Genomic DNA, 26,595 nt, shown 5'->3' on the forward strand with positions numbered 1-26,595 from the left:
GAGGAGGAGGAGGAGGAGGAGGAGGAGGAGAAGAAGAACTGTGGGGTCCTTAGTGTTCTCTGAGCTTGGTTATTTTCTCACAGATGCTTCATTACCAGACTAGGTAACATCATCAATGCTAGAAGGGAGTGGGGTATGTGGAGATGAGGAGGACAATGACTGTGGGGTCCTTGGTGCTCTCTGAGCTTGGCTGTTTTCTTGCAGACGTTTCATGACTCAAACTAGGTAACATCATCAGTGCGCTAAGCAAGCAGTCATAAGTTAAGGCCTACCTGTCCATTGTAAAATATAAGTGAGCACTGCCATGAGGATATAGTTCCGCAAATATATTCTGCATATATTGTCGAATGAAAGTATTAATGGTTAGCAATCAGAGATAACAACCAACACCAAAAGGCACCTTCAGACGCTAAAGGGGCCGAGCAACTCCTTCATGCGTTGCTTTAAACGGCATTTCCATCACTCATATCCTACCATATGCTTTCGCACAGTAATAAAACGGGCAGAGAAAAACCAAAACATTACAATTAAGTTTCATTAATGGAAACATGGATATGAAGACTGACCTTCAACCCGGACGTAAGTAACATCATCAGTGCTAGAAGGGAGTGAGGTTTGAAGGGAGGAGGAGGAGGAGGAGGAGGAGGAGGAGGAGGAGGAGGAGAATGACTGTGGGGTCCTTGGTGCTCTCTGAGGTTGCTTGTTTTCTTGCAGATGTTTCACTGCCCAACTAGGTAACATCATTGACATTGCTACAATTAGCAACCAATGCCGGGTGCTTTCAGAAGCAGTATCCTCCATCTGTTTTCTGAACTATTAACACCTCTGTTTGGTTCTGCAATGACATCTGAATCACTAGAACCCAGAATGCATACCTGGCATACATTTGGAAATCAAAAACGGCAGCACGCCATTTAATTGTGATGGATTCAGCTCAATATAGCTGAAAATCAATAAGACACGGGTCTTCAAACTTGGCTCTTTCATGACTTGTGGACTTCAACTCCCAGAATTCCCCAGCCAGCGTGCCCGGCTGAGGAATTCTGAGAGTTGAAGTCCACCAGTCATAAAAGGGCCATGTTTGAAGAACCCTGGTCTGGATCCAAGCCCGCACTTTCATCAAAATGGCCGACTGAGGAATTCTGGGAGTTGAAGTCCACCAGTCATCAAAGGGCCAAGTTGGAAGACCCCTGCTCTATAGCCTGAAACTCTGCAAAAGCCTTTGGGAGCAAAGAAAGGAAGGCAAGGCAAAGAAAGAAAAACCGCCAAGCATGCTTACTCCTGAAGGCGTTTTTCCAGCACAAGCGCTGATGTGAGCTTTCTCCTCAGGGTGCTGAGTTCGAGTTCGAGTTCTTTGTTTTTGGACTGCGCTCCATACAGATCAGAAGTCAAGTCGTTGATGGCAGGAATAAAACTAAAGACAAAAAGGCCAGTTAATCAGGATTTGGGGGTTTTTTTGACATCGAGAGCTGTCAAAGTATCTAGCGACTAGTCACGATTAGATTCTGAGGGAGTTTAGGTGAGATAGGCAGCTTAAAAGTCTAATAAATAAATAAACAGATAAAAATTTGGAATCGCTTGCAAAACCGGATGTTCTCATCTCATTCATGAGGTCAGCAAGAAGCAGTTAAAAGACTAACATGAAGATGATTCTTTTCCTCTATTCTTAATTTTTTTAAAGTATAGGCCACCATTTTGAGAAAGACACCCTACAAATGGAAACAGATAAATAAATAAATCTGTACTAGATTCTACCAAAGTGATTTCAACCTCTAAATTGAAACAATAAACAAATGCTGTACCAGAGATTATCTGAATTTCAATAAAGTTTTAAAGCTAGAACGAGAGAGAGAGAGAGAGAGAGAGAGAATGATGGATGGATGGTAAACATACAGATAGATGCTAGATATAGATGGTGAGTGAGAGAGAGAGAGACATATATACCAGACAGACAGACAGACAGACAGACAGACAGATAGGTAGGTAGATAGGTAGATAGATAGATAGACAGACAGATGATAGGATGGATGGATGGATAGATAGATAGAATAAATAGATAGAAATTAGATAGATAGATAGATAGATAGATAGATAGATAGATAGATAGATAGATAGATAGATAGATAGATAGATAGATAGAGACAGACAGACAGACAGACAGACAGACAGACAGACAGACATGGATGGATGGATGGATGAATGGATAGGATAAATAGAGATATAGAGATAAAGATAGAGATAGATAGAGATAAAGAGAGAGAGAGAGAGAGAGAGAGAGACAGATAGATAGACAGACAGACAGACGGATGGATAGATACAGATAGACAGATAGATAGTAGATGGATAGATGGATAGATAAATAGATATATGGACAGATGAATAGATAGATGGATGGATGGAAGGAAGGAAGGACTGTTTAAATTTTCTCCAACTTTTCTCTCTAAAAATGATGAAGTGCCTGCAATGCCTTCCTCAGAGTTGGCCCTGAAGCCTTCAGAGAGGTCTTTGGAAGAGAGCTACTCCACCTTGCAAGAGATGTGTCCTTTGTCTCCAGAGCCACGGCAATATCCACTAGATTATTTAGGTAGCTCGTGCTGGCTTTCGATAGGCTGCTGAGGGAAAGATTCAGACTCTCCATTAAAAGTTCCTGCAGGAAGAGGCCTGGGGAAACAAAGGTAAGACAGCAGGTGGTTTAAGGACACCTTACAGCCTAAACATGCTTGGCCTGAGACTGGCACAATTACTCTAATCTAATTAGAGAGCCAGTTTGATCTAGGACAGATACTCTCGGCTTACAGGAATAGAATTAGAGTAGAGCAGAGCAGAGCAGAGTAGAGTAAATCGAATCGGAGCTGGAAGGGACCTGGGAGGTCTTCTAGTCCAGCCCCCTGCTCAAGCAGGAGAACCTATATCAGTGATGGCGAACCTTTTACAGACTGAGTGCCCCAAAACTGCCCTGGGCCCACCTCTGATCCGTCCCCCACACCACACCACCCCGGCCTCACCTGCCCGCAGGGCCACCCACCACCTCCACGACCCACCGCAGATCGCCCAGGCGACCCTGCAGACCCATGTGGGCCACACCCTCCACCTGCACCCCGCAGCATCATCTGCACACGATGGGGCATTAGTGTGGAGTCTTGTCCCCGCTGCCCGGCTGCCATGTCCTTGGCTGCGCTGCTCCGCGTGGGCCATGCCCAGGGGCGACTCTCCTCTGGGGGGGGCTGCTGTTGTGGAGGGGGCCACAGGGGGAGGAGAGGCTGGGGCGATGGCGTCCGTGCCCACACAGAGGGCTCTGAGTGCCATAAGTTCGCCACCACTGACCTATATCATCTCAAGATAGGTGATTGTCCAGTCTCTTCTTAAAAATCTCCAGTGATGGGGCGCCCACAATTTCTGGGGACAAGCTGTTCCACTGGTTGATTGTCCTCACTGTCAGGAAGTTTCTCATTAATTCCAGGTTGCTTCTCTCTTTGATCAGTTTCCAGCCATTGTTTCTCATCCTTCCCTCTGGTGAACAACATGATCCCCTCTGTCTTGTGGCAGCCCCTCAATACTGGAACTCTGCTATCGTGTCTCACCTATTTCTTCTTTTCTCTAGACTAGCCATACCCAAGTCCCACAGCCATATGTATAGGGTCTTCAAACTTGGCCCTTTTATGACTTGTGGACTTCAACTCAGTGTGCCTGGCTTGAGGAATTCTGGAAGTCCACAAGTCATAAAAGGGCCAAGTCTGAAGACCCCTGCTATATACACTTACATATGAGTAACATATAAATATTCATCACTGTCCATCTTGAATACATGGACAGTGGTTAATATTTATATGTTACTCATATGTAACATATAAATAATATTATACAATGGTCGTTAAGTGTGAAAAACAGTCACTTTTCTCACTGCCATTGTAACTTCGAACAGTCACGAAACAAATGTAAGTTGTAAGTTGTAAGTTGAAGACTACCTGTAGTTAGAGCACTAGGCTAGAAACCAGGCAACTTGTGAGTTCTAGTCCCAATCACCAGGAGACGGTGAGTTCTCGTCCCACCTTAGGCACGAAAGCTGACCGAGTGACTTTGGGCCACTCAGCCCAATCTACCTCGCAGGAGAGTTGTTATGGGGAAAATGGGAAAATGAAGTACATTTACCACCTTCAGGTATGGATCCAAACCCAAAAAGGTGGGAAATGAATAAATCTCACCATCTGACTCGTACTCCGCTGCTTTCTGCTTCGTGTCTTCGATTAACAAGCGGACATCCCCATCTCTGGACTCGTTGCATTCGGCCAGCTCATGCAAGACATCCACCGTCCGGGCGTTCACTTCGTAAAGAGGGACCGGCTGGTCCCCAAAAAGCTTCTTCAACCACGAAGTGACCTGTCGCAGAAAGGAAAAAATAACGGCCTTTCTCCTCCATTCCGTTTCCGGGGTACGAACGTATTTGAAAAAAGCGAGTAGGCACGCTTTCAATGTCATGGCATTTTAGAATTTTTATTAATGCATTGACTCATATCCTGCCTTTATTTTATTTTGTTTATAAAGAATTCCAGGCAGCAAACATACATAACATCCCCTTCTCCCTTCTCTTTTCCCCGCAACAACAACCTGGTGGGGTGGATTGAGCTGACAGAGAGTAAGTGGCCCAAAGTCACCCAGCTGGATTTCATGCCTAAAGCAGGACTAGAACTCACCGTCTCCTGGTGATTCGCCCAAGGTCACCCAGCTGGTTTTCATGTCTAAGGCAGAACTAGAACTCACCGTCTCCTGGTGATTGACCCAAAGTCACCCAGCTGGCTTTCATGGCTAAGGTAGGACTAGAACTCACAGTCTCCTGGTGATTGACCCAAAGTCACCCAGCTGGATTTCATGCCTAAAGCAGGACTAGAACTCACCGTCTCCTGGTGATTGACCCAAAGTCACCCAGCCGGTTTTCATGCCTAAGGCAGGACTAGAACTCACCATCTCCCGGTGATTGGCCCAAAGTCACCCATCCAGCATAAGGAAGAAGGGAACACGGAGATCGCTCCTCTAACAAAGATAAATCTTCTAGATCCCCACAGATCTCACCCAAAAGCTTTGAGCCTCGCAGGGCGTTATTTGCTAAATACTGTTATCTGTTAACTGTTATCCAGAAGCGGTGAATGCTCCAATACTGGAAGTGTTTAAGAAGAGACTGGACAGCCATCTGTCTGAAATGGTATAGGGTTCCTGCCTGAGTAGGGGGTTGGACTCGATGACCTTCAAGGTCCCTTCCAACTTTATTAACATTATTATTATCATCAATTATTATTACTATTACTATTGTTGTTGTTTTGTTGTTGTTGTTATTATTATTATTACTACTACTACTACTATTATTATTATTATTATTATTATTATTATTATTATCATCATCATCATCATCTGGAGCTGCAGAATCCAACAGTCTTTAAGTTGCAGGGCATTACCCCCAAAATAGGAAACAGAGAGCAGAGCGGGGGGGAGGGTGGGAAGGTGCCTTTTCGGGAAAACCTTTCCGATCCTTGTAATTTTATTATTATTATCATTATTATTCTTTCTTAGGACAAATCCCCGAAGGCTCCCAGCCCCGCTCACCTTCGCTACCTTTTCTTCCATGACTCCTTGGCTTCGCTTGCACGGCAAACTTCCCGCTCCCCTGCCTCGGTCGCTGCCCGATGACGTCATCAGGAGCAGGGGCTCCTGGGAGTCGTAGGCCGGCTGAAATAAGCCCCTTCCCCTCTTCTCCCCCCCCCTTTTTTAGGTCAAGGTTTTAGGTTAAGGAGGAATAGAAGGTGGAAGAAAAAAAAACTTTATTTTCATTCCACAAACCAAGCTGATGCCTGGGATGTTGAGCTGAGATTTTTTTTTATTTTTATTTTTATTTTTTTTATTTATTTTTTTTAAAAAAACCCTCCTTCCCTCACTTTGAAGCAAACAAAAAAAGTGAAACAGACATCCTCGTCAGCGTTTTTTTTTTTTTTTAAAGAGGGGTCGGAGGACGGGAGGAGGAGGAAGTGCTTCCGGGTCGTCACCGCGGCAACTTTCAGGGGAGGAAGAAAAAGGGCGTGGCCCGGGGGAGTGTGAAGTAAACCCGACCTCCTGGGGGGGCGGAGTCGTCACCGCGGCAACTTTCAGGGGAGGAAAGGGGCGTGGCTTGGGGGGAAGAGTGAGATTAAACCCGGCCCCCGAGAGGGGCGGAGTCGTCACCGCGGCAACTTTCAGGGGAGGAAAGGGGCGTGGCCTGGGGGGAGAGTGAGGTAAACCCAACCCCCGAGGGGGGCGGAGTCGTCACCGCGGCAACTTTCAGGGGAGGAAGGAAAAGGGCATGGCCCGGGGGAGTGTGAAGTAAACCCGACCTCCTAGGGGGGCGGAGTCGTCACCGCGGCAACTTTTAGGGGAGGAAAGGGGCGTGGCCTGGGGAGTGTAAGATAAACCCAACCCTCGAGGGGGGCGGAGTCGTCACCGCGGCAACTTTTAGGGGAGGAAAGGGGCGTGGCCTGGGGAGTGTAAGATAAACCCAACCCTCGAGGGGGGCGGAATCGTCACCGCGGCAACTTTCACGGGAGGAAGGGGCGTGGCCTGGGGGAGTGTGAGGTAAACCCGGCCCTGAGAGGGGGCGGAGCGGCGGCCATTTTGCTTTCCGCCTCAGCGCCAGCCGAGAATCCGCGCCGTCTCTTCCTCCGCCCGGCTCGCCGCGACGATGCTCTCCGTGCGCGTGGTGGCCGCGCTCGCCCGGGCCCTGCCCCGCCAGGCCGGCTTGGTGAGCCACGGGGCGAGAAGGGCTGGTCCTAATGCCGCTAACGCCGCCGCCGCCGCCGCCATCTTGGGCTGCGGCCTGGCGGTGACATTGAGGCGGCGGCGTCCTCCGTGGCTGCTCCGGGCCTTCCCCCCCACCCCTTCCCGCGCGGGCCTGGCCGGCGTCTGGGCCTCGCTGCGCCCCGGGGCCTTAGGCCTCGGCCTGGCGGTGACCCCGGCAAGGTCATCCCTTCGCCGGGCTCTGCAGCCGGCCGGTGGGCGGGAGGGAGAAGCCCCTTGAGAGCCTGGGCGAGGCCTGCTCGTCTCCCCCGGGGCCGTTACTGGGTTGGGGGGGGTCTCTGCGGCGTGTCTGTCAGAGGAAGGTCAGCCTCATTTGGGGCTGCCCCGCTTTTGATCTCTGGCCGTGGCTGATGGGCTACCTGGATGGAGGGAAGGAGACTTTCCATTCGGGGTGTGTGTTTGTGTGTGTGTGTGTGTGTGTCTTGTCCAGGTAGTCCTCGACTTACGACCGCTCATTTAGTGACCGTTCAGAGATACAACGGCACGGGGGGGGGAATGGGACTTGGTTAGGACCGTTTTTTCACACTTTGCAGCATCTCTTGTGGTCATGTGATCGAAATGAAGAGGCCTGGCAACTGACTCGGACTTACGACGGTTTGCAGCATCATCCCGAAGTCACGTGATTCCCCCTTTTTCCTGAGCAAAATCATTGGGGGGGAGCCAGATTTGCTTCACAACCGTGTTGCTAACTGAACCGCTGCAGGGATTCGCTTAACGACCGTGTTGCTAACTTAACAAGTGTCGCAAGACGGATCGTAAACTCTCACTTAATAACTCGTCATTTGGGGACTGGCAACTGACTCAGACTTATGACGGTTGCAGCGTCCTGAAGTCACATGAAGATCCCCTTTTAGCAACCTTCTGACGAGCAAAAAAATTATTGGGGAGCCAGGTTCGCTTAACCGTGTTACTAACTTAACTGTAGAAAGAAAGGTGCAAAATCTCACTTAATAACTCATCATTTGGGGACTGGCAACTGACTCAGACTTATGACGGTTGCAGTGTCCCGAAGTCACGTGATCCCCTTTTAGCAACCTTCTGACGAGCAAAAAGTCATTGGGGGAAGCCAGATTCACTTAACGACCACATTGCTAACTTAACCGCTGCAGGGTTTCACTTAACGACCGTGTTACTAACTTTAGCAAGAAAGGTCGCAAAATCTCAATAACTGTCATCATTTGGGGACTGGCAACTGACTCAGACTTATGACGGTTGCAGCGTCCCGAAGTCATGTGATCCCCTTCGGCGACCTGAGGAGCAAAAAGTCATTGGGGGAAGCCAGATTCACTTAACAACCGTGTTACTAATCTATCCATAGCCGTGATTCACTTCACAACAGTGCCAGAAAAAACTTGTAAAACGGGGCAAAGCTCACTTAAAGATGTGTCGCTTTAAGAACAGACGTTTTAGGCTCAGTGGTGGCCGTAAGTTGAGGACTGCCTGTACCAGCTGCAACACTTGCCTGATGGGTTTTTATGACCTTGGAGCTTTTCAAGCGAGAGGACCTGCTGCTATCTAGGGATCATATATAACCCACATTTTCTAATGAAATAAAGGAACTTTTTTTTTTGTCTGCAGTGGGAGGTGAGAGATGGGTCTGCACTGCAGGCTTGTCCTCTTGCTGTCTCCCCTGAGAAGTCCAGTTTGCAGCCCTTGAAGCATTTGCTTCTTTCATTTTCAAAATCTGGAAGTGGGGAGTAGCAAGCCTTGCCTTTAAATCAGGGGTAGTCAACCTTGGCTCTTTTATGACTCGTGGACTTCAACTCCCAGAATTCCTGAGCCAGCATGGCTCAGCTTGGAAACCTCTCCCCTTTCCCCTCAGCATGGCTGGCTCAGGAATTCTGGGAGTTGAAGTCCACGAGTCATAAAAGAGCCAAGGTTGACTACCCCTGATTTAAATCTGCAATGAAGAGAATTCTAAATTTCTTTCGTCCTCGGTTCAGTCTTTTTGTGCAATTTTGACCAAGGCAGTATTCGCAACGACGACTTTGCTGCTACAATTCAGTCAGTTTTCGTGGGGTTTTATTAGGGGTATCCCTTCAGATGGGTGCCATGACTTTAAAAGCCTGTGCATCTGTCCCTGTTTTCTCCAGTTACTGCAGTGGAGAAGTAGCGTCTTTTAAAAGACTAACCATTAATTCAATATATGCTTTGTTATTGGACTATTCCAGTGATTGCTGATCTTTTCTTTGCCACAGACCCCCCCCCTTTAAATACTTTAAAGCCCTAGACCAGGGGTGTCAAACTCAATTTCATTGAGGGCCGCATCAGCATTGCGGTTTCCCTTTGGTGGGCTGAGTGGGTGTGGCCTACTGGGTGGGCGTGGCTGGAGTGGGTGTGGCCTGCTGGGTGGGCGTGGCCAGCTCTACATCGTTCGCGTCAAGGGTGCCTGTGGGGGCCTGGGCAGGAGTGGNGGACCTTGGAGGTCATCTAGTCCAACCCCCTGCTCAGGCAGGAAACCCTATACCATTTCGGACAAATGGCTGTCCAGTCTCTTCTTAAAAACTTCCAGTGTTGGAGCATTCACCGCTTCTGGAGGCAGGTTGTTCCACTGGTTAATTGTTCTCACTGTCAGGAAGTTTCTCCTTAGTTCTAGATTGCTTCTCTCCTTGACATTGTGATGACATTGTGGCCTCCCAGGGATGTGTGGACCACAGGTTGAAAACCCACTGGTCTAGTCCAGTAACATAGTATATTGAACTGTTGGTTGGTCTCTAAAATGACACTACTTTTGACATTGTTAAAGCAGCAGCAAATGTTTGGGATACATTTTAAATGGGAGCACAGCAAAAACTGCACAGGTACGCTTTAGATTTTAGACATAGCTAGTAGCCTTAAGATTCCTGTTTGGACATTAGTAAGATTTTTCCCTGAAGGTTAATGCAGAGAATAAGGGCTATGAATAAGCTTCTGCAGGATGAGGATTGTGAATGAGCAGCATTTGGAAATAATTTCACCTTAAAGCTTTGATCCCAAGCTTTTTCAGAAACAGGAGATACTATTAAATGCTTTTTAAAAGTAAAGCATACAACTTTAATCTCTTCTGATTCCTAAAAAGGGCTTTGGAGAGAAACCCTAACTGACTACCCCTCTTTAAAATCACCTCATATTTTTCCTGGTATCCTTGGCAGAGGGCAGACAGATGAGCCTCATAAAACACACAGCTGCTTTAAAGAGTACTTACTGTGTAGTTTTGTATAGAAATAATGTATTGCAATAAGGAGCTCTGGTCATCAATGATAACTTTTAACTCAAAAATTTTGCCAGAAAAATAAGATCTAAGTTTCAAACGGGAGACCCTATGTTTTTTTTTCTCTCGTCTTAGGTGTCAAGGAATGCTTTGGGCACCTCATTTGTAGCAACAAGGAACTTCCATGCCTCCACAACAACTCTACAGAAAACTGGTAAACACTGTGCAGTCTCGCTTTTGATAATAAAATAACTCTTGGCTTTATCTCTAAATTAAATGTGTTTCTCGTGCAGCTTTTTAAGTTGTTTGACATTTTGCTATTCATTCATTTGTTCAATTTCTATAACTGCCCAATTCAACCAGATGATTTTCCCTGTCATGTTGCAGAATATGGGTGCTACTTGGATTCATGTCCCAGCAAGAGTGAAATGAAACTTATTTTTTAAATGACCAAAGCAAAGCAGAATTTGCCATGCTGTGTTCACTGGCTAATTGTTCACCATCCCACAGTTTGCTGGAATTTCTGGCTTGAATAGACTGTACTTCAGTTCTTAAAGCTAACCCAGGCAAAAATACTGTAATACATCCTGAGTACTGCTGATAACTTGTGAGCTTTGTAGACTGAAGAGGTAAAGCTAATAAATAGATAAAGCTAATAAAAGTATTTATTAGCTTAAGTACCCTATTCAGCTTGCCCACATTTAGTTTTATTCTACATTTGGGGGTGTCTTCTGCAGAGAAATTGGCTGTCTTGAAAATACCAAATTGGAATATATATTTTATTGGTGTAAATGAGAATGATCTCAATTAGCTTATTCATTTTAGTAGCTGTATGTAGCTTTCATAGAGGTGCATACAGTAGTGGCCAAAATTGTGGAAACCTTTTGGGAAAAGTATATTTTTGAGGTTTGATGGCTAATAACACCCCTTTTTTTGGAGTACCATAAAATTATATATCAATGGAAAGATAATTTAATCAAGAATGTGATGCAACAAAGTTTGTTCAATTATCTGTACTGTATTCTATGAAAAGTTATAGCCAAATAACCAGAAAAAAGGAAGCACACCTTGCTTAGGTTGATCTCAGGTAGCTTTCCTTCATCTGATGGTAGCCAATGAGCATGAGTGTTTAGAGAGCCAATCGGGTGTCATCTTGGTTTGGCAATGAGCCAATCAGATCACAGTAAGATCCAGTTATTGATGTCCTGTATTGAAGCTGAGAGGAGGACATTTGTCAGTGTGTTATGAGATCGCTATCAAGTTGGTTGGGGTTTTTTGTGTTCTTTCATTGAGTGAGCTTGTAAAACGTAATAAAATTAAAGTAATGGTGCAAAGAGTTGACGGATCACCCAGAAAGCCATGTAAAATAGTATTATTAAGTGAACAAGGCTACAGTTATAAAGAAATTAGAAGAAAAATGGGTGGAAACTTAACCAAAGGTGGCATTTCTACTGTATACTTTTCCCAAAAGGTTTCCACAATTTTGGCCACGACTGTAGTGTGCACCTTTATTGAAGCTATATAATTTGATGTAATGGAGGGAGAGAGAGAATCTCCAGTTCTCAGATTTTTTTAGAACAATTGCTTGAAAGGAAACAGGACATGCTCTGTAAACTTCCCCTTTTGCCTGCTGTAGAAACTTTTTCATCTTGCAAGTTTGATTTTTTTTTTCTTTGTGGGATGGAACTGCCTGTCGCTTGACTGACAAAACTTGCGATTTGAACCAGGGCTGTTTAAAAAAGACCGTCTTAATATCGGCCTATGTTCTTCCAGGCACTGCCGAAGTATCCTCCATTCTTGAGGAACGTATTCTTGGGGCCGACACATCGGCCGAGCTGCAGGAAACCGGGCGCGTGCTTTCCATCGGCGACGGCATCGCCCGCGTGTACGGTCTGAAAAATGTTCAAGCGGAAGAAATGGTGGAATTCTCGTCCGGGTTGAAGGTCAGTCTTCCTATCCACGTTTGCATTAATGAAACTTAATTGTAATGATTTGGTTTTTCTCTGCCCGTTTTATTACTGTGCGAAAACATTGTAGGATATGAGTGATGAAAATGCTGTTTAAACTAACGCATCGAGGTTCTCGGCCCCTTTAGCGTCTGAAGGTGCCTTTTGGTGTTGGTTGCTATCTCTGATTGCTAGCCATTAATATTTTCATTCGACAATACAGAATATATTTGCAGAACTATATCCTCATGGTAGTGCTCACTTATATTTTACAATGGACAGGTAGGCCTTAACTTATGACTGATTGCTTAGCGCACTGATGATGTTACCTAGTTTGAGTCATGAAACGTCTGCAAGAAAACAGCCAAGCTCAGAGAGCACCAAGGACCCCACAGTCATTGTCCTCCTCATCTCCACATACCCCACTGCCTTCTAGCATTGATGATGTTACCTAGTCTGGTAATGAAGCATCTGTGAGAAAATAACCAAGCTCAGAGAGCACCAAGGACCCCACAGTTCTCCTCCTCCTCCTCCTCCCCCCCTCCTCCTCCCCACATATCACACTCCCTTCTAGCACTGATGTTGTTACCTAGTCTGGTAATGAAGCATCTGTAAGAAAACAAGCAAACTCAGAGAGCACCAAGGACCCCACAGTCATACTCCTCCCTCCTCTTCAACCCCCCTCCCTTCTAGCTCTGATGATGTTACCTAGTTGGGTCATGAAACGTCTGCAAGAAAACAACCAAGCCCAGAGAGCACCAAGGACCTCACAGTCCTCCTCCTCCTCCTCCTCTCCATACACCCCACTCCCTTCTAGCACTGATGATGTTACCTAGTTGGGTCCTGAAACGTCTGCCAGAAAACAACTAATCTCAGAGAGCACCAAGGACCCCTCATGTCAACCCTGAACTACAAATATTCTCCTTTTATCAGTGCTTAGTGGCCCTTACACATTAGAACAGATTCTGCAAACAAATCTTAAGATCTGGATTTGAAGCTGTGGCCTTCATGTGTGTCCACTCTGGCCATTTTCAGCATCCCGTGGTCACATGGCTGCAATTTACGTTGATATTTCTGGAAACTGGCATTTGCCTCTGCTTTCTGGGGGGGGAAAAACTCCACGAAGCGAACAATGGTTTGCTTAACAACCGCCCCCAAAACGATCACAAAATTGGGCACGGTCACAAACGGCGACCTGCTTTCTAACTTTCACGACTTGCAATCAAACACGTGGGCTCGATTACGGTCACAAGGCGAGGTTTGCCTATTACTTACCGCTTCTGTTCTGGATCATGTAACCCTGACTAGAGCATGTAGATCTGTATGTTAGAACGTTTGGCATTTATTGGGTTAAGCGCTGTCTCCTTAAGAGATGGCTTATGGGTAATGTAGTTTAGCTAGTCAGCTATCTCATGTTAGCAGGTCAGTAGGAGGAGCTACTAAAGTTCATTACAGGATATCCTGGCTACGTGCCAGTTTGGAATGTTCTTTGTCTGAGATAAGCATGGGGCCACCGCAGGACTCAGATGGTCCCATTCCACGTTAGAAGTTGGTATGGAGGAAGTATTGATTTCTTACCTATGAGGATGAACAAATGTACCATATCCAGAAGCAACAATCACAAATGCAAGTATTTCCTTCTGAATAAATGTCTGTTTTGCAGTCATCTTTATTGAGCTGTCTGTATGATCTGGGATTACAAAGCATCTTAATTCTGGATCAGAACGGCTTCTGTTATTTGTAGGAATTGGGCTTGTCGGGAAGGTGGTCCCACTGGATCTCTCTCCTATGGGTTTTCCTCCTAAATGAGTTCTCTCTTTCCTTAGGGCATGTCTCTGAACCTGGAGCCTGACAATGTCGGTGTGGTCGTCTTTGGCAATGACAGACTGATCAAGGAAGGGGACATTGTGAAGAGAACCGGGGCCATCGTGGACGTGCCCGTCGGGGTGGAGCTGCTGGGGCGCGTAGTGGATGCGCTGGGGAATCCCATCGACGGAAAGGTAGGTGTGGAAAGCAGGTGGCCGTTAACCTCTGGGGCTGTTGGGGAGGAGTGGATGGGAAAGCCTGACTCTGTCGCCTTGCTTCGAAAGGGCCCCATCACTTCCAAAACCCGCAGGAGGGTTGGCTTGAAGGCTCCCGGAATCATCCCCAGGATCTCCGTCCGGGAGCCCATGCAAACTGGGATCAAGGCCGTAGACAGCCTGGTGCCCATTGGCCGCGGGCAGCGTGAGCTGATCATTGGAGACAGGCAGACTGGGTAAGAAAGAGGTCCCCCTGGCTACTGTGAATTCTTAGCTTTTGGAATCTTCTTCCTTTTTTTTAAAAGAAAATTGTATTGATTTTCTAATTTTACATTTAAATATTTAAAAAGCCACGTGGCGGCTAAGGTAATCTATGATTCAATAACATGCAAGGCCACCCTTGGAATCCTGCATCCAGTTTTGGTCACCACGATGTAAAAAAGATGTTGAGAGTCCAGAGAAGAGCAACAAAGATGATCAGGGGACTGGAGGCTAAAACACATAAGGAACGGTTGCTGGAATTGGGAATGTCCAGTTTAATGAAGAGAAGGACGAGGGGGGACAGGATAGCAGCCTTCCAGTATCTCAGGGGCTGCCCCAAAGAAGGAGTCAAGCTATTCTCCAAAGCACCTGAAGGCAGGACGAGAAGCAACGGGTGGAAACTAAATCAGGGAGAGAAGCAACCTGGAACTAAGGAGAAACTTCCTGACAGTGAGAACAATTAACCAGTGGAACAACCTGCCTCCGGAAGTGGTGAATGCTCCAACACTGGAAGTTTTTAAGAAGAGACTGGATAGCCGTTTGTCTGAAATGGTATAGGGTTTCCTGCCTGAGCGGGGGTTGGACTAGATGACCTCCAAAGGTCCCTTCCAACTTTATCATTATTATTATTATTATTATTATTATTATTATTATTATTATTATGGATCATCGCACAGTCAGCCAGATGTTCAGACTGGATTTGGCATTTTGTCTACCTATCGAGTTCTTACCCAGGACCTGGGATAGGCAGATGTGGATGTTGGATGGAAATTACCACATTAAATATTTCCTCTCCTTTCCCCTTAATAGTTACTGTCTCATTTTTAAACTAATACAATTCTTATTATGTCGATTAAATAAAAAATAACTTTCTTACATTTATCAATGATTTTTAGGTTGTACATATCCTAGTTGTTTTAACATTCGATCTTGATAGACAATCGATGTCCTAATTGGTTTTCCCAAGTTTTAGTTTCTCGTTAATATTTCAATTTAACATTTAATATTTATAATTCCCAAGTTTTAAATAACCCCAGTTCCCTTGATCACAACTCATTGCAAAATCTAATGTTCAGGACACACGTCTTATCTATTTGAATATATTCTATTTCTCACCCTCTTACCTCAACTGATTAATAATGCAGTATAACGTTCTTATTTTCTGTTAATTTCCAAATGTCTTCAATTTAGTAACCAAAATTGCTCTTATTTCGGCATTTCATACTTTCTCTCTTTTTCTCTTAATATCTACTATCTCATATTTAAGCTTTTGGGATCTTCTTTACACGGGGATCCCTGAGGGCATTTGATTCAAAAACGTCCACATCGTAATTGCAAAATTAATAGTGGGGGGGGGGAACCTTCTTTGGCATTACTCAGCTTTTCCATTGAAAAATTCCCCAGTTTTCTTTTTTCAAAAAGCCTGCTGAGTTAATTTGGGGGCGATGTTGACTGTTAACATATTCAATTTGCAGCAAAACGTCCATTGCTATCGATACTATAATTAACCAGAAAAGGTTTAATGATGGAACCGATGAGAAGAAGAAACTGTACTGTATCTATGTGGCCATTGGTCAGAAGAGATCGACGGTTGCTCAGCTGGTCAAGAGGCTCACTGACGCAGGTACCGGCCTTCCGTTCGCCCAAAACGTAGGGCTTGCCAAAATGTGTAGTCCAGAGCAGCCTTACGCTTGATCTTCTGAGTTTTCCTTATAATATAAAAGATCTACGTTGACCTGCCTTTGGCATTATTCCTCAAACATCCCTATAAAGTTCACTTTTTGTCAGGTTGGCTTGTCCTCAGACAGGCGTGTCCCACCTGAGGCCTATGTACCACATCCAGCCTTGGCAGCTAATAATACGACCCTGCAAGATTATAAACCTTTAATTTATTTACACACATACACACAAACTCTATTATATCTTGCTGAGTACAAAGGAAAGAAACAGTGGATATCTTTGGACCTCAGTTCCAAAGTAAGGAATCAAATATGTGTGTGTGGGGGGGGAATTCCTCTCCTGGCTAAGCTGCCTCCATCTTCATTGACCTTGGTTATCTCTCTGTTTCAGATGCCATGAAGTACACAATCGTGGTTTCTGCCACAGCCTCAGATGCTGCCCCCCTCCAGTACTTGGCTCCTTACTCCGGCTGTTCCATGGGCGAATACTTCAGAGACAATGGCAAACATGCCTTGATCATCTACGATGACTTATCTAAGCAGGTTGGAACCTCGGCTTGGCCTCCGAATCAAGGGGTTGGGTAGCCTCTGAATCAAAGAGGACGGGAGCCTCTGAATTAAGGGGACGGGGAGACTCCGAAACAAGGGAACGGGGAGACTCCCAATCAAGGGGACGGGGAGACTCCCAATCAAGGGGACGGGGAGACTCCCAATCAAGAGGACGGGGAGACTCCCAATTAAGGGGATGGGGAGCCTCTGAATCAAGGGGACGGGGAGACTCCCAATCAAGGGGACAGGGAGACTCCGAAACAAGATGATGGGGAGACTCCGAATTAAGGGGACGGGGAGACTCCCAATCAAGGGGACGGGGAGACTCTGAATTAAGGAGACGGGGAAACTCCGAATTAAGGAGACGGGGAGACTCCCAATCAAGGGGACGGGGAGACTCCCAATCAAGGGGATGGGGAGCCTCTGAATCAAGGGGACAGGGAGACTCCCAATCAAGGGGATGGGGAGACTCCGAATTAAGGAGATGGGGAGACTCCCAATCAAGGGGACGGGGAGACTCCAAATTAAGGGGACGGGGAGACTCCGAATTAAGGAGACGGGGAGACTCCGAATTAAGAAGATGGGGAGACTCCCAATCAAGGGGACGGGGAGACTCCGAATTAAGGGGACGGGGAGACTCCGAATTAAGGAGACGGGGAGACTCCGAATTAAGGAGATGGGGAGACTCCCAATCAAGGGGACGGGGAGACTCCGAATCAAAGGGACGGGGAGACTCCGAGACAGACACGGCAACTGTGCTCTCTTGACCCACAGGCCGTGGCCTACCGTCAGATGTCCCTCTTGCTGCGGCGTCCCCCTGGCCGCGAGGCCTACCCGGGCGACGTCTTCTACCTCCACTCTCGTCTCCTGGAAAGGGCAGCCAAAATGAACGACGCCTTTGGAGGGGGGTCCCTGACTGCTCTCCCCGTCATCGAGACCCAAGCCGGCGATGTGTCGGCCTACATTCCAACTAACGTGATCTCCATCACCGACGGGCAGGTAGGGTCCCAAGGGGAACACAAGCCTGCAAGAGGAGCGGTTGGGCCCAGTGGGGGGTTATTATTTAAAACCTCTGCTACTTCTCCCAAAGAGGCTTTTTCACGAGGCAAATGGACGAGTGAACGGGCAGTGACAAGTCTCAGAAAAATGACCGATGGGTGAGAAATAGAATCTGACAGAGAGCTCACCCAAACAGAAAGTAACGTTTTAGCCAAAGGACTGGATTTTGCAGCAACACCAGAACAGCTACCCATCCTACATCTCCTCACAGTCACAGAGTCAGCCATTGGGGACAATAAACTGGCAGAACCAGTAAAGGATGAAGGGCCAAAACACCCCCTTCCAACCTCACAATTCAAGAAAGGAGAGCAGTGACATCCCTAGGAAGGGAACCAAACATCACCATCCCGCCAGCTGATAAAGGAAGCTGCACAATCATCCTGAACACAGATGAGTGCAGAGAAGAGCAAGAAAGAGGATCAGGGGACTGGAGGCTAAAATATATAAGGAACGGTTGCTGGAGTTGGGTATGTCTAGTTTAATGAAGAGAAGGACGAGGGGGGACATGATAGCAGTCTTCCAGTATCTCAGGGGCTGCCCCAAAGAAGAAGGAGTCAAGCTATTCTCCAAAGCCCCTGAAGGCAGGACAAGAAGCAACGGATGGAAACTCATCAAGGAGAGAAGCAACCTAGAACTAAGGAGAAATTTCCTGACAGAACAATTATCAGGGACTGGAGGCTAAAATAAATGAAAAACAGTTGATGGAACTGGGTATGTCTAGTTTGATGAAGAGAAGGATGAGGGGGGAAATGATAGCAGTCGTCCAATATCACAGGGGCTGCCCCAAAGAAGAGGGAGTCAAGCTCTTCTCCAAAGCCCCTGAAGGCAGGAGAAGAAGCAATGGATGGAAACTAAGCAAGGAGAGAAGCAACCTAGAACTAAGGAGAAACTTCCCAACAATCAGAACAATTAACCAGTGGAACAACCTGCCTCCAGAAGCAGTGAATGCTCCAACACTGAAAGTTATTAAGAAGAGACTGGACAGCCATTTGTCTGAAATGGTATAGGTTTTCCTGCCTGAGTAGAGGGTTGGACTAGAAGACCTCCAAGGTCCCTTCCAATTTTTTTTTTTATTATTATTATTATTATTATTATTACTACTACTACTACTACTACTACTACTACTACTACTACTACTACTATGACTACGCCAAGGCGAGCAGTCTTCTAAAGGACACTGCCATGTCTGAGACTCTGAAGATTGATCCCACCAGCAGTTACAAGAAAAAGGTCAATGATTCCTTGCAATAAAAAAGTCCAGTTGCCTCGTGAAAAAACATCTTTGGGACAACTATGACCCAGATGACTGAAAATCTCAATAGACACTGGGCTACTTCTCTTTTGGTGGTGTTAACGCAAAGCCAACAGTAAGGTAGTAAGGAATAGTAAGTCAAAAACATTTTTTAAAAAAGGGTAATGTAGTTAAATCTGCTTTTATATAGGTAATCCATTTTGCAAGCTCACTAAATGAAAAAAAACACAAAAAAACCCCAACCAACTTGATAGCAATCACATAACACACTGACAAATGTCCTCCTCTCAGCTTCAACATCAATAACTGGATCCTACTGTGATCTGATTGGCTCATTGCCAAAACAAGGTGACACCTGATTGGCTCTCTAAACACTCGTGCTCATTGGCTACAGTAAGATGAAAGAAAGCTACCTGAGATCAACCTAAGCAAGTTGTGCTTCCTTTTTCTGGTTATTTGGCTATAACTTTTCATAGAATACGGTACAGATAATTCAACAAACTTTGTTGCATTACGTTCTGGATTCAATTATCTTTCCATTGATATATATGGTACTTTTATGGTACTGCTCCCAAAAAAGTGGTGTTATTAGCCATCCAACTTCAAAAACACACTTTTCCCAAAAGGTTTCCACAATTTTGGCTACTACTATATTGTTTTATATACAGATAGTCCTCAAATTATAACCGTAATGGAACCTGTCCATTAAAGTTGTACGTTATAATGGTCAGCCGGTCACTCATGAATCAACCAATTTTACTATATTTTTTGCGGCGGTCATTAAGCAAACTCATTGCTCAGTATGTATACTTGCACCTCAAACCAACATACTAACCATAAGTAAGCCAGTGGTTTTATCCCATCATAAGCTTTGACCAATCAGATCTTTATCACGCAGGGAAGATGTAGATTAGCTTAGTGCTGTATACAGCTCCCCATATAATGATAAAGACAATAGTGTCCAATTATTCTACCCTTTGGTCACTATGGCATGACAGCGTGCAAACCCCATTTTTATTGCGTGCCTGCTCCCACTATTTTATACCCCATCTTTGGAGCGGTAATCTAGAGATTACTTTATCAACAACTAAACAGTTGTTTACATTCCATAAACTAGGACAGGGGTATTCAAACTTGGCCCTTTTATGACTGGTGGACTTCGACTCCCAGAATTCCTCAGTCGGCCATTTTGAGGAAACTGCGGGCTTGGATCCAGACTCTCAGGGGTCTTCCAACTTGGCTCTTTTATGACTGGTAGACTTCAACTCCCAGAATTCCTCAGCCACCATGCCTGGCTGAGGAATTTTGGGAGTTGAAGTCCACCAGTCATAAAAGGGCCAAGTTTGAAGACCCCTGAACTAGAAGGTATGTGTGATGCACCTGATAAATAAATTGGTCAGTTTGGTCATAATTGGTGCAACTGGGAGGCTGTGAATTCTAGTCCCTGCTTGCAAAAGCTGATTGGGTGGCCTTGGGCCAGTTGCTTCATAGCCCAACTCATTCTCAAAGGGTTGTTGTGGGGAAAAACAGGAGGAGGAAGTGTTAGATATGTTTGTCACCTTGGGTTGTTTATAAAAATCATAAAAGGTGGGCATAAAATAAATACATCTCTTTTTCTGGCAGATCTTCCTGGAAACAGAACTGTTTTACAAAGGCATCCGTCCAGCCATTAACGTGGGTCTGTCCGTGTCTCGTGTCGGTTCGGCTGCCCAGACAAGGGCCATGAAGCAGGTACATACGAAACTATCACGGTTAGCTGTGAATGCTCCAACACTGGAAGTCTTAAGAAGAGACTGGACAACCATTTGTCTGAAATGGTATAGGGCACGGGTCGGCAACCCACGGCTCTGGAGCCGCATGTGGCTCTTTGAGCCTTTTCCTGCAGCTCCCAGCCTCCTCCGCCATTTGCAGAGAGAGAGAGAGGCGCTCTGTCTCTCTGTCTCTGTCTCTCTCTCTCTCTCTCTCTCTCTCTCTCTCTCTGTGTGTGTGTGTGTGTGTGTGTGTGTGTGTGTAAAAAGAGTGGCCTCACGCTGTCCTCCGACAAGCTGACAAGCTTATTGGGCGGGGCTCCTGCCTTTGCTGCATTTCAGCAGGAAGCAGGAAGGAGCAGCTCGTTCCCTCTCTTTCTCTCTCTCTCACACACACACACACTGAGTGGGGGAAGAGGACTGGCAGACCAAGGGCAGGAGAGAGCCAGCCCAATAAGAATGTGTGTCAGCTTGTTGGAGGACAGCGTGAAGCCAGCTTGCCAGGTGAGCAGAAGATTGGAGAGAGGGAGGGAGAGAGAGGGAAGAAGAGAGAGAGAGAACTCATGCACAGTGGCCTCTATTTCTTTTTAATTAAACTCTTCAATCAAGCTCCCCCCCCCCTCGCGCGCTCCCAGTGTTTTCTTTTCTCTGGGAAATGGGTCCAAGTGGCTCTTTGAGTGTTTAAGGTTGCCGACCCCTGGTATAGGGTTTCCTGCCTGAGCAGGGGGTTGAACTAGATGACCTCCAAGGTCCCTCCCAACTCTATGATTATTATTATCACCCACTTAATGTATTTGGAACATAACACAAACATTCCAGGCAGATTTCCCAGACTCTTACAATTGGAACAGTATAAAAATTGTCCAGAATCGACAAGAGTGATTTTTTCGTAATGGTTCCGAAACAAGAGGGACAGGCTTTTAAGCTGGGAAAGACTGATGGGGAGGTTAAACCACCTAGCAATTCAGGAGTAGTGGCAGCTATTAAAAACTGGTCACATCTGTCATGGTTCCGACAGATGAAACTCTTCAAAGAACTTCGAGGCATTGTTGACCTTAAAGAATCTTTTATTCGAAAAGCATAATATTGGCACGAACACAATCAAACCAAAAACTGAATTCCCCCCTCCCTTGAGCACATAGTATCAAAGCACAATTCCCTCCTCCAATTAACTGTCATAAATCACATTCCCCAATTAGTTTAAAGTGTGGGCTTTCCCTTCAGCTCTCCAGCCACCAGTTCTTATCGTCTCTTATTTCAATAACCTTGGTTCTCACGCTAGGTCCAGTATTGTTATGTCTAGCTGAACTCTCATGCACATCCCCCCTCCCCAGCATCATCTAACTCTAGCTCTAACTCTAAAAGTAAAACATAAGAAGAAAATGGTTGCATCTCCAACTGTTGTCAAAGCAAAAACGTCCGATGTTAGCAGTGTTGACATTCTGCCTGCAACTCTCTCTTTACATGCGTCCTCCTATCGCGTAGGTGGCTGGAACCATGAAGCTGGAGTTAGCCCAGTACCGCGAAGTTGCTGCTTTTGCCCAGTTTGGGTCCGATCTGGATGCCGCCACTCAACAGCTGCTCAACCGTGGGGTCCGTTTGACCGAGCTGCTTAAACAAGGGCAATACGGTAAGGAGGAGTCCTTTGGCGTTTCCCGTGTCCAGTTGCTGTTCAGAATTCTAGTCCTCATTAACTGCCTTTTTAAAAAAAAAAAAAATACTTGCGCAAGCCAAGCCCAGGACATTTCTCTGACTACAGACAGTGCTCAACTTTCAACCGTTCGCTTATTGGCCGTTCAAAGTTACAGCGGCACAGAAAAAAGAGACGACTGTTTTCCCACTTAATGACCGTTGCAGCATCACGTGATCAAAAGTTGGTCACTTGGCAACTGCCGTGTGTTTATGACAGTTGCAATGTCCAAAGGGCCACACCGTCACTTTTGGTAACCTTCTGACAAGCCAAGTTAGTGGCAAAGCCAGATTTACTTAACCAGCATGTTATTAATCAACTGCAGTGATTATTAAGGAAACGGGTCATAAAATGGAGCAAATCTCATTTAACTCAAGAGGTTCCCAAACTTTTGGGCACCGGGGACCAGTTCCGTGGAGAAAGGCTTTTCCTGTGTGGTTTTGTGTGCTGCCTGCATTCCACAAATGGGACTTTGCTTGTTTGTGTGGACCGATTGCTGGCATGCTGCAGCCCGGTACCGGTCCACGGACCAGGGGTTGGGGGATCCCTGCTTTAACTTTCACTTAGCAATGGAAATTTTGGGTTGTAAGTCGAGGAGCACCTGTATGCAATCCTTATCCTTCCTGTGCAATTATCTACCGTTATGCCTGGCTTAGCAAGTCGCTGGACTCCAAACAATTGTGGTTTTTGCCTTGTGGGTTTGTGCAGTTATAAATGTTACCTGTGTAGCAAAGGGATCAGGCACAAAAACGGAGGCTCACGAAGAGCAGGGTATTCTCCTGGATCACTTTTGTGAGCATTATGTACGTAGGAGAAGAGCAGGCTGAGCTGGAAGGAGGGGTTAAACGTGTCATCAGTTTGCAATCATTGCATTGCCTCCAACTATGGACGAAGGGCTACAGGAGCTGGCAGAGATGGCAAAATTGACTTTTTTTTTTTAAACAAATTTTATTAGTTTTTTTGTTTCTTAGAACAACATGCTCAGGACACACCGTGGTGCTGGCGTAATCAAACATCACAAAACATATATACATAATACAATCAATACATCAAATATTCCCTCTCTTTTTCCCTCAAATAGCATAGTATATTTAAAATATCCAATTCTAGCTTACGTTTATTCAACCTGAACCTGTTTTTAAGCTTCATTAGTTTACAATACCATAATCAAATTAACTTTAAATAAAAACTTTCAGTTCAACTATCCATTCCACGTATGTTCTACTTTCTTAATTTTATCAAGATCTTATTTACTTCTTCCATTAATCTCCCTTATTTGGAGTAAAATAGTAATCTATCCTGTACCTATCAGATCCATCAATTAATCAATCGCTTCAAGCTAGAAAAATAATATCATACCTTAAATCATGTCATATAATTTTCATAGAAATAAACCTCAGATTCTAAAAAAAGCATTCTTAATATTCTAAATTGTCTTTAATCCATTATATAAAAATATCTCATTTTTAAGCAAAATTATTGATCTATCCTAAACATCTAAATATATGTATTTATCAATCTATTCTATACATATCTAATCTTTCAATTAATCTCTTTGAGCTGACAAATTAATATCAAACCTTAAATCATTTCAATCCATTAAGTGGAGTTTAAATTTCAACCAGTTAATTATCATAGCTAAACATCCATGTTATAAAACAAACAAGTCATCTTATTGAATTAACATTCAATTAATTATTAATTCACTCCAACTCTAAAACATCTTTTTACTTCAAACTCATGATCTCAGTCCTTACATCAGTCCATAGTTCTAGGTTGCCTTTAATCCAATTTAAGAAATTTTAAATTTCATTTTTCAATCTTATTCTAGCTTTCCTCTTTTGCCAAGTAGGTTTCCATAACAAGGCTTCTCTTCCAGATGATAGGTCTCTTTTTGTTGCTTGTAGTGTCACTTGATTCAATGCAGGCTATCTTGATCTCTGGTTTGGTCCTCTATTTTTCTTGGCAAAATTGACTGTTTTGATTGAAGAAAAGAATACATTCGTTTCTATATGGAGACCGCTTCTGGACTTTGTGCTTGAGGTGGAAAAAAATATGAAACTTTGATTCTGGGTTTCGCTGATTAGATTGATTTGTTGTTACAGAAATGGCTAGTTTTTACTATTGTGAAAAAGTAAAAAAGTTGAGGCTCAACATTAATGCTACTGCAACAGGGGAAGTCGGAAGTCAGTCTCTCTCTTTTTTCCCCTCTCTTTCCCTCCCTTCTCTCTTTTTCCTCCCCACTGTGTCCTATTTGCTTTGTATTTTGTATTTTACTTTTGTGGGAAGTCAGCCCCCCCCAGGGAAGGAAATATTAAAGAGGCAAAAAAAACATGCCCAGTTTTTCTTAATAGCCCCAAGTCTCCCTCCCCCAAGCAGAAACCAGCTCTGTAGAAATGCAGATGTGATAATCCATTCAGGAAGGTTGAAGCTGGAAGATTAAGAAGACAAAGACACCTAAAATCTACACACCCCACCCAAACTCTAAGACAGGACATAATAGGATTAACCCACAGATGCCAAAGGGACACAGGTCAAAATACATGACTCAGGAAATACAAAGCCTCAAACGGGAGCAGGAAACAACCTCAAGAGCCCCAGAGGGTATAAAAACCCACTCCCTACATGTGCTCTCTCTCTCTTTTCTTCCAGAGCCATCTTCCTGTCTGGCTCTCCTCTTCAACCTTTTTTCTAAAGCAGTCGCCATGTTGTTTATTCCCGGCTTGGACTGAACCACGATGAAGACTTTTCCTTCAACACTTTACATCTTAATAATATGATGTGTTTTTTTTAAAATTATAAAGGAATCATTGCATTGCCACAAGAGGCCTAACTCTAACACACACACACACACACACACACCGGTGAATTCCATTGACCCGTACCTAGCGCCCATGTAGCTTCGACTTGTTAGTTGACTAGATTCTTGGGTATAGGTAGCAATAAACTCTTAAGCTTTGAACTCAAGAAATATTCCTGTTTATTTCCACCTGACGATGTATCACCTTTTAGGTTCCAATCACATTTAAGGATGTGGTTTTCCTGCTTTGAGGTCAGGCTTTGCTGCTATGGACTTTGATGTTGTTCTCTCTCTCTCTCTCTCTCTCTCTCTCTCTCTCTCTCTCTCTCTCTCTTAGTTCCCATGGCCATTGAGGAACAAGTTGCTGTCATCTATGCTGGGGTCAGAGGCTATCTGGACAAGTTGGAGCCTAGCAAGATCACCAAATTTGAGCAGGCTTTCCTCGCCCATGTGCTAAGCAGCCAGCAGCCCTTGCTCACCACAATCCGGTAAGGACAGCGTGGATTGCTTAAAAAAAAGTTATATAAGGGGAGTGAAAATTAAAAATGTTTGCTTCATGCAAGACTTTCGCGTTGCAGACTGTGGTGGGATGGGAAAAGGTCCCGAAGAAGGCCTTGGTCTCCCAGTTTGTTTTGGCCAGAGTTGAAATTTATTTCTTCTTTTACTTCGACAGGACCGAAGGGAAGATATCTGAGCAAACAGAAGCCAAGTTGAAGGAGATTGTCCTAACTTTTCTGTCTACCTTTGAAGCGTAAAACCTTTAGGAACAGTTCGGGGCACCAGGATGCCTCTGTCACTGACTGCTGGTATTGCTTGAGTTCCCTTTTTTCCAGAGACTTAAAAATATGTGTGAGTTGAGTGTACAAGGTCTCACCAAAAATGTACGGTTGGTTCCACGCTAGCCCTTGAGGACACTGTCCTCACCGCGAGGGGATCTGGTTGACCGCTGGCAGGATTGTGTACAAACCACATGACAAATAAAAATCTTAACAGACCATAGAAACTTTGCTCTGATTTGGTTTTTTTTGGGGGGGGGGGGGTTAGAGTAGTGTAGTATTTAAATGTGTGAAAGAGTTTTACTTTTTATTTGTATGGATACTGAGAAAACCTCCGTAACCTTTTTTGTTTTTGGTTTTTTTGGTAAGGCAGTGATATGCTGCATCAACAGAGGGATGGAATCAAGATCAGGTGAAGGGTTAATACCACTTTACAAGGCCTTGGTAAGGCCACACTTGGAATACGGCATCCAGTTTTGGTCACCACGATGTAAAAAAGATGTTGAGACTCTAGAAAGAGTACAGAGAAGAGCAACAAAGATGATCAGGGGACTGGAGGCTAAAACATATAAGGAACAGTTGCTGGAATTGGGGATGTCTAGTCCAGGGGTAGGCGACCTTGGCTCTTTTATCACTGGTGGACTTCAACTCCCAGAATTCCTGAGCCAGCATGAGGAAAACGTTGGCCCCTTCATGACTTGTGGACTTCAACTCCCAGAATTCCTCAGCCAGCATGAGGGAAACTTTGGCCCCTTCATGACTCGTGGACTTCAACTCCCAGAATTCCTGAGCCAGCATGAGGGAAACT

General features: G+C 45.1%; 2 protein-coding genes across 2 annotated transcripts in view; one reads left to right on the forward strand and one right to left on the reverse strand.

Moving 5' to 3' along the window:
- HAUS1 (HAUS augmin like complex subunit 1) overlaps positions 1 to 5,616 on the reverse strand; it is a 14,361-nt gene extending 8,745 nt beyond the window's left edge. The window contains exons 1-4 of the mRNA XM_015825234.1: positions 5,596 to 5,616; positions 4,203 to 4,377; positions 2,526 to 2,661; positions 1,280 to 1,414 (exon numbers count right to left, since the gene is read on the reverse strand). Of these exons, the coding sequence (XP_015680720.1) occupies positions 1,280 to 1,414; positions 2,526 to 2,661; positions 4,203 to 4,377; positions 5,596 to 5,616 (467 nt within the window). The remainder of the gene's footprint in view (positions 1 to 1,279; positions 1,415 to 2,525; positions 2,662 to 4,202; positions 4,378 to 5,595) is intronic.
- A 1,011-nt stretch (positions 5,617 to 6,627) lies between these two features.
- On the forward strand, positions 6,628 to 25,998 carry ATP5F1A (ATP synthase F1 subunit alpha). The gene is made up of 12 exons (XM_015825237.1): positions 6,628 to 6,760; positions 10,142 to 10,220; positions 11,780 to 11,949; positions 13,779 to 13,952; positions 14,043 to 14,209; positions 15,710 to 15,858; positions 16,305 to 16,456; positions 17,237 to 17,461; positions 20,397 to 20,504; positions 22,007 to 22,151; positions 25,349 to 25,499; positions 25,685 to 25,998. The coding sequence occupies exons 1-12, from the start codon at positions 6,701 to 6,703 to the stop codon at positions 25,764 to 25,766; spliced, it is 1,662 nt and encodes a 553-aa protein (XP_015680723.1). The 5' UTR covers positions 6,628 to 6,700; the 3' UTR covers positions 25,767 to 25,998.
- Positions 25,999 to 26,595: the final 597 nt, after the last annotated feature.

The sequence above is a fragment of the Protobothrops mucrosquamatus genome, unplaced genomic scaffold (genome assembly GCF_001527695.2).
Source record: "Protobothrops mucrosquamatus isolate PMUCROS unplaced genomic scaffold, P.Mucros_1.0 scaffold2554, whole genome shotgun sequence".
NCBI classification, from domain to species: domain Eukaryota; kingdom Metazoa; phylum Chordata; class Lepidosauria; order Squamata; family Viperidae; genus Protobothrops; species Protobothrops mucrosquamatus.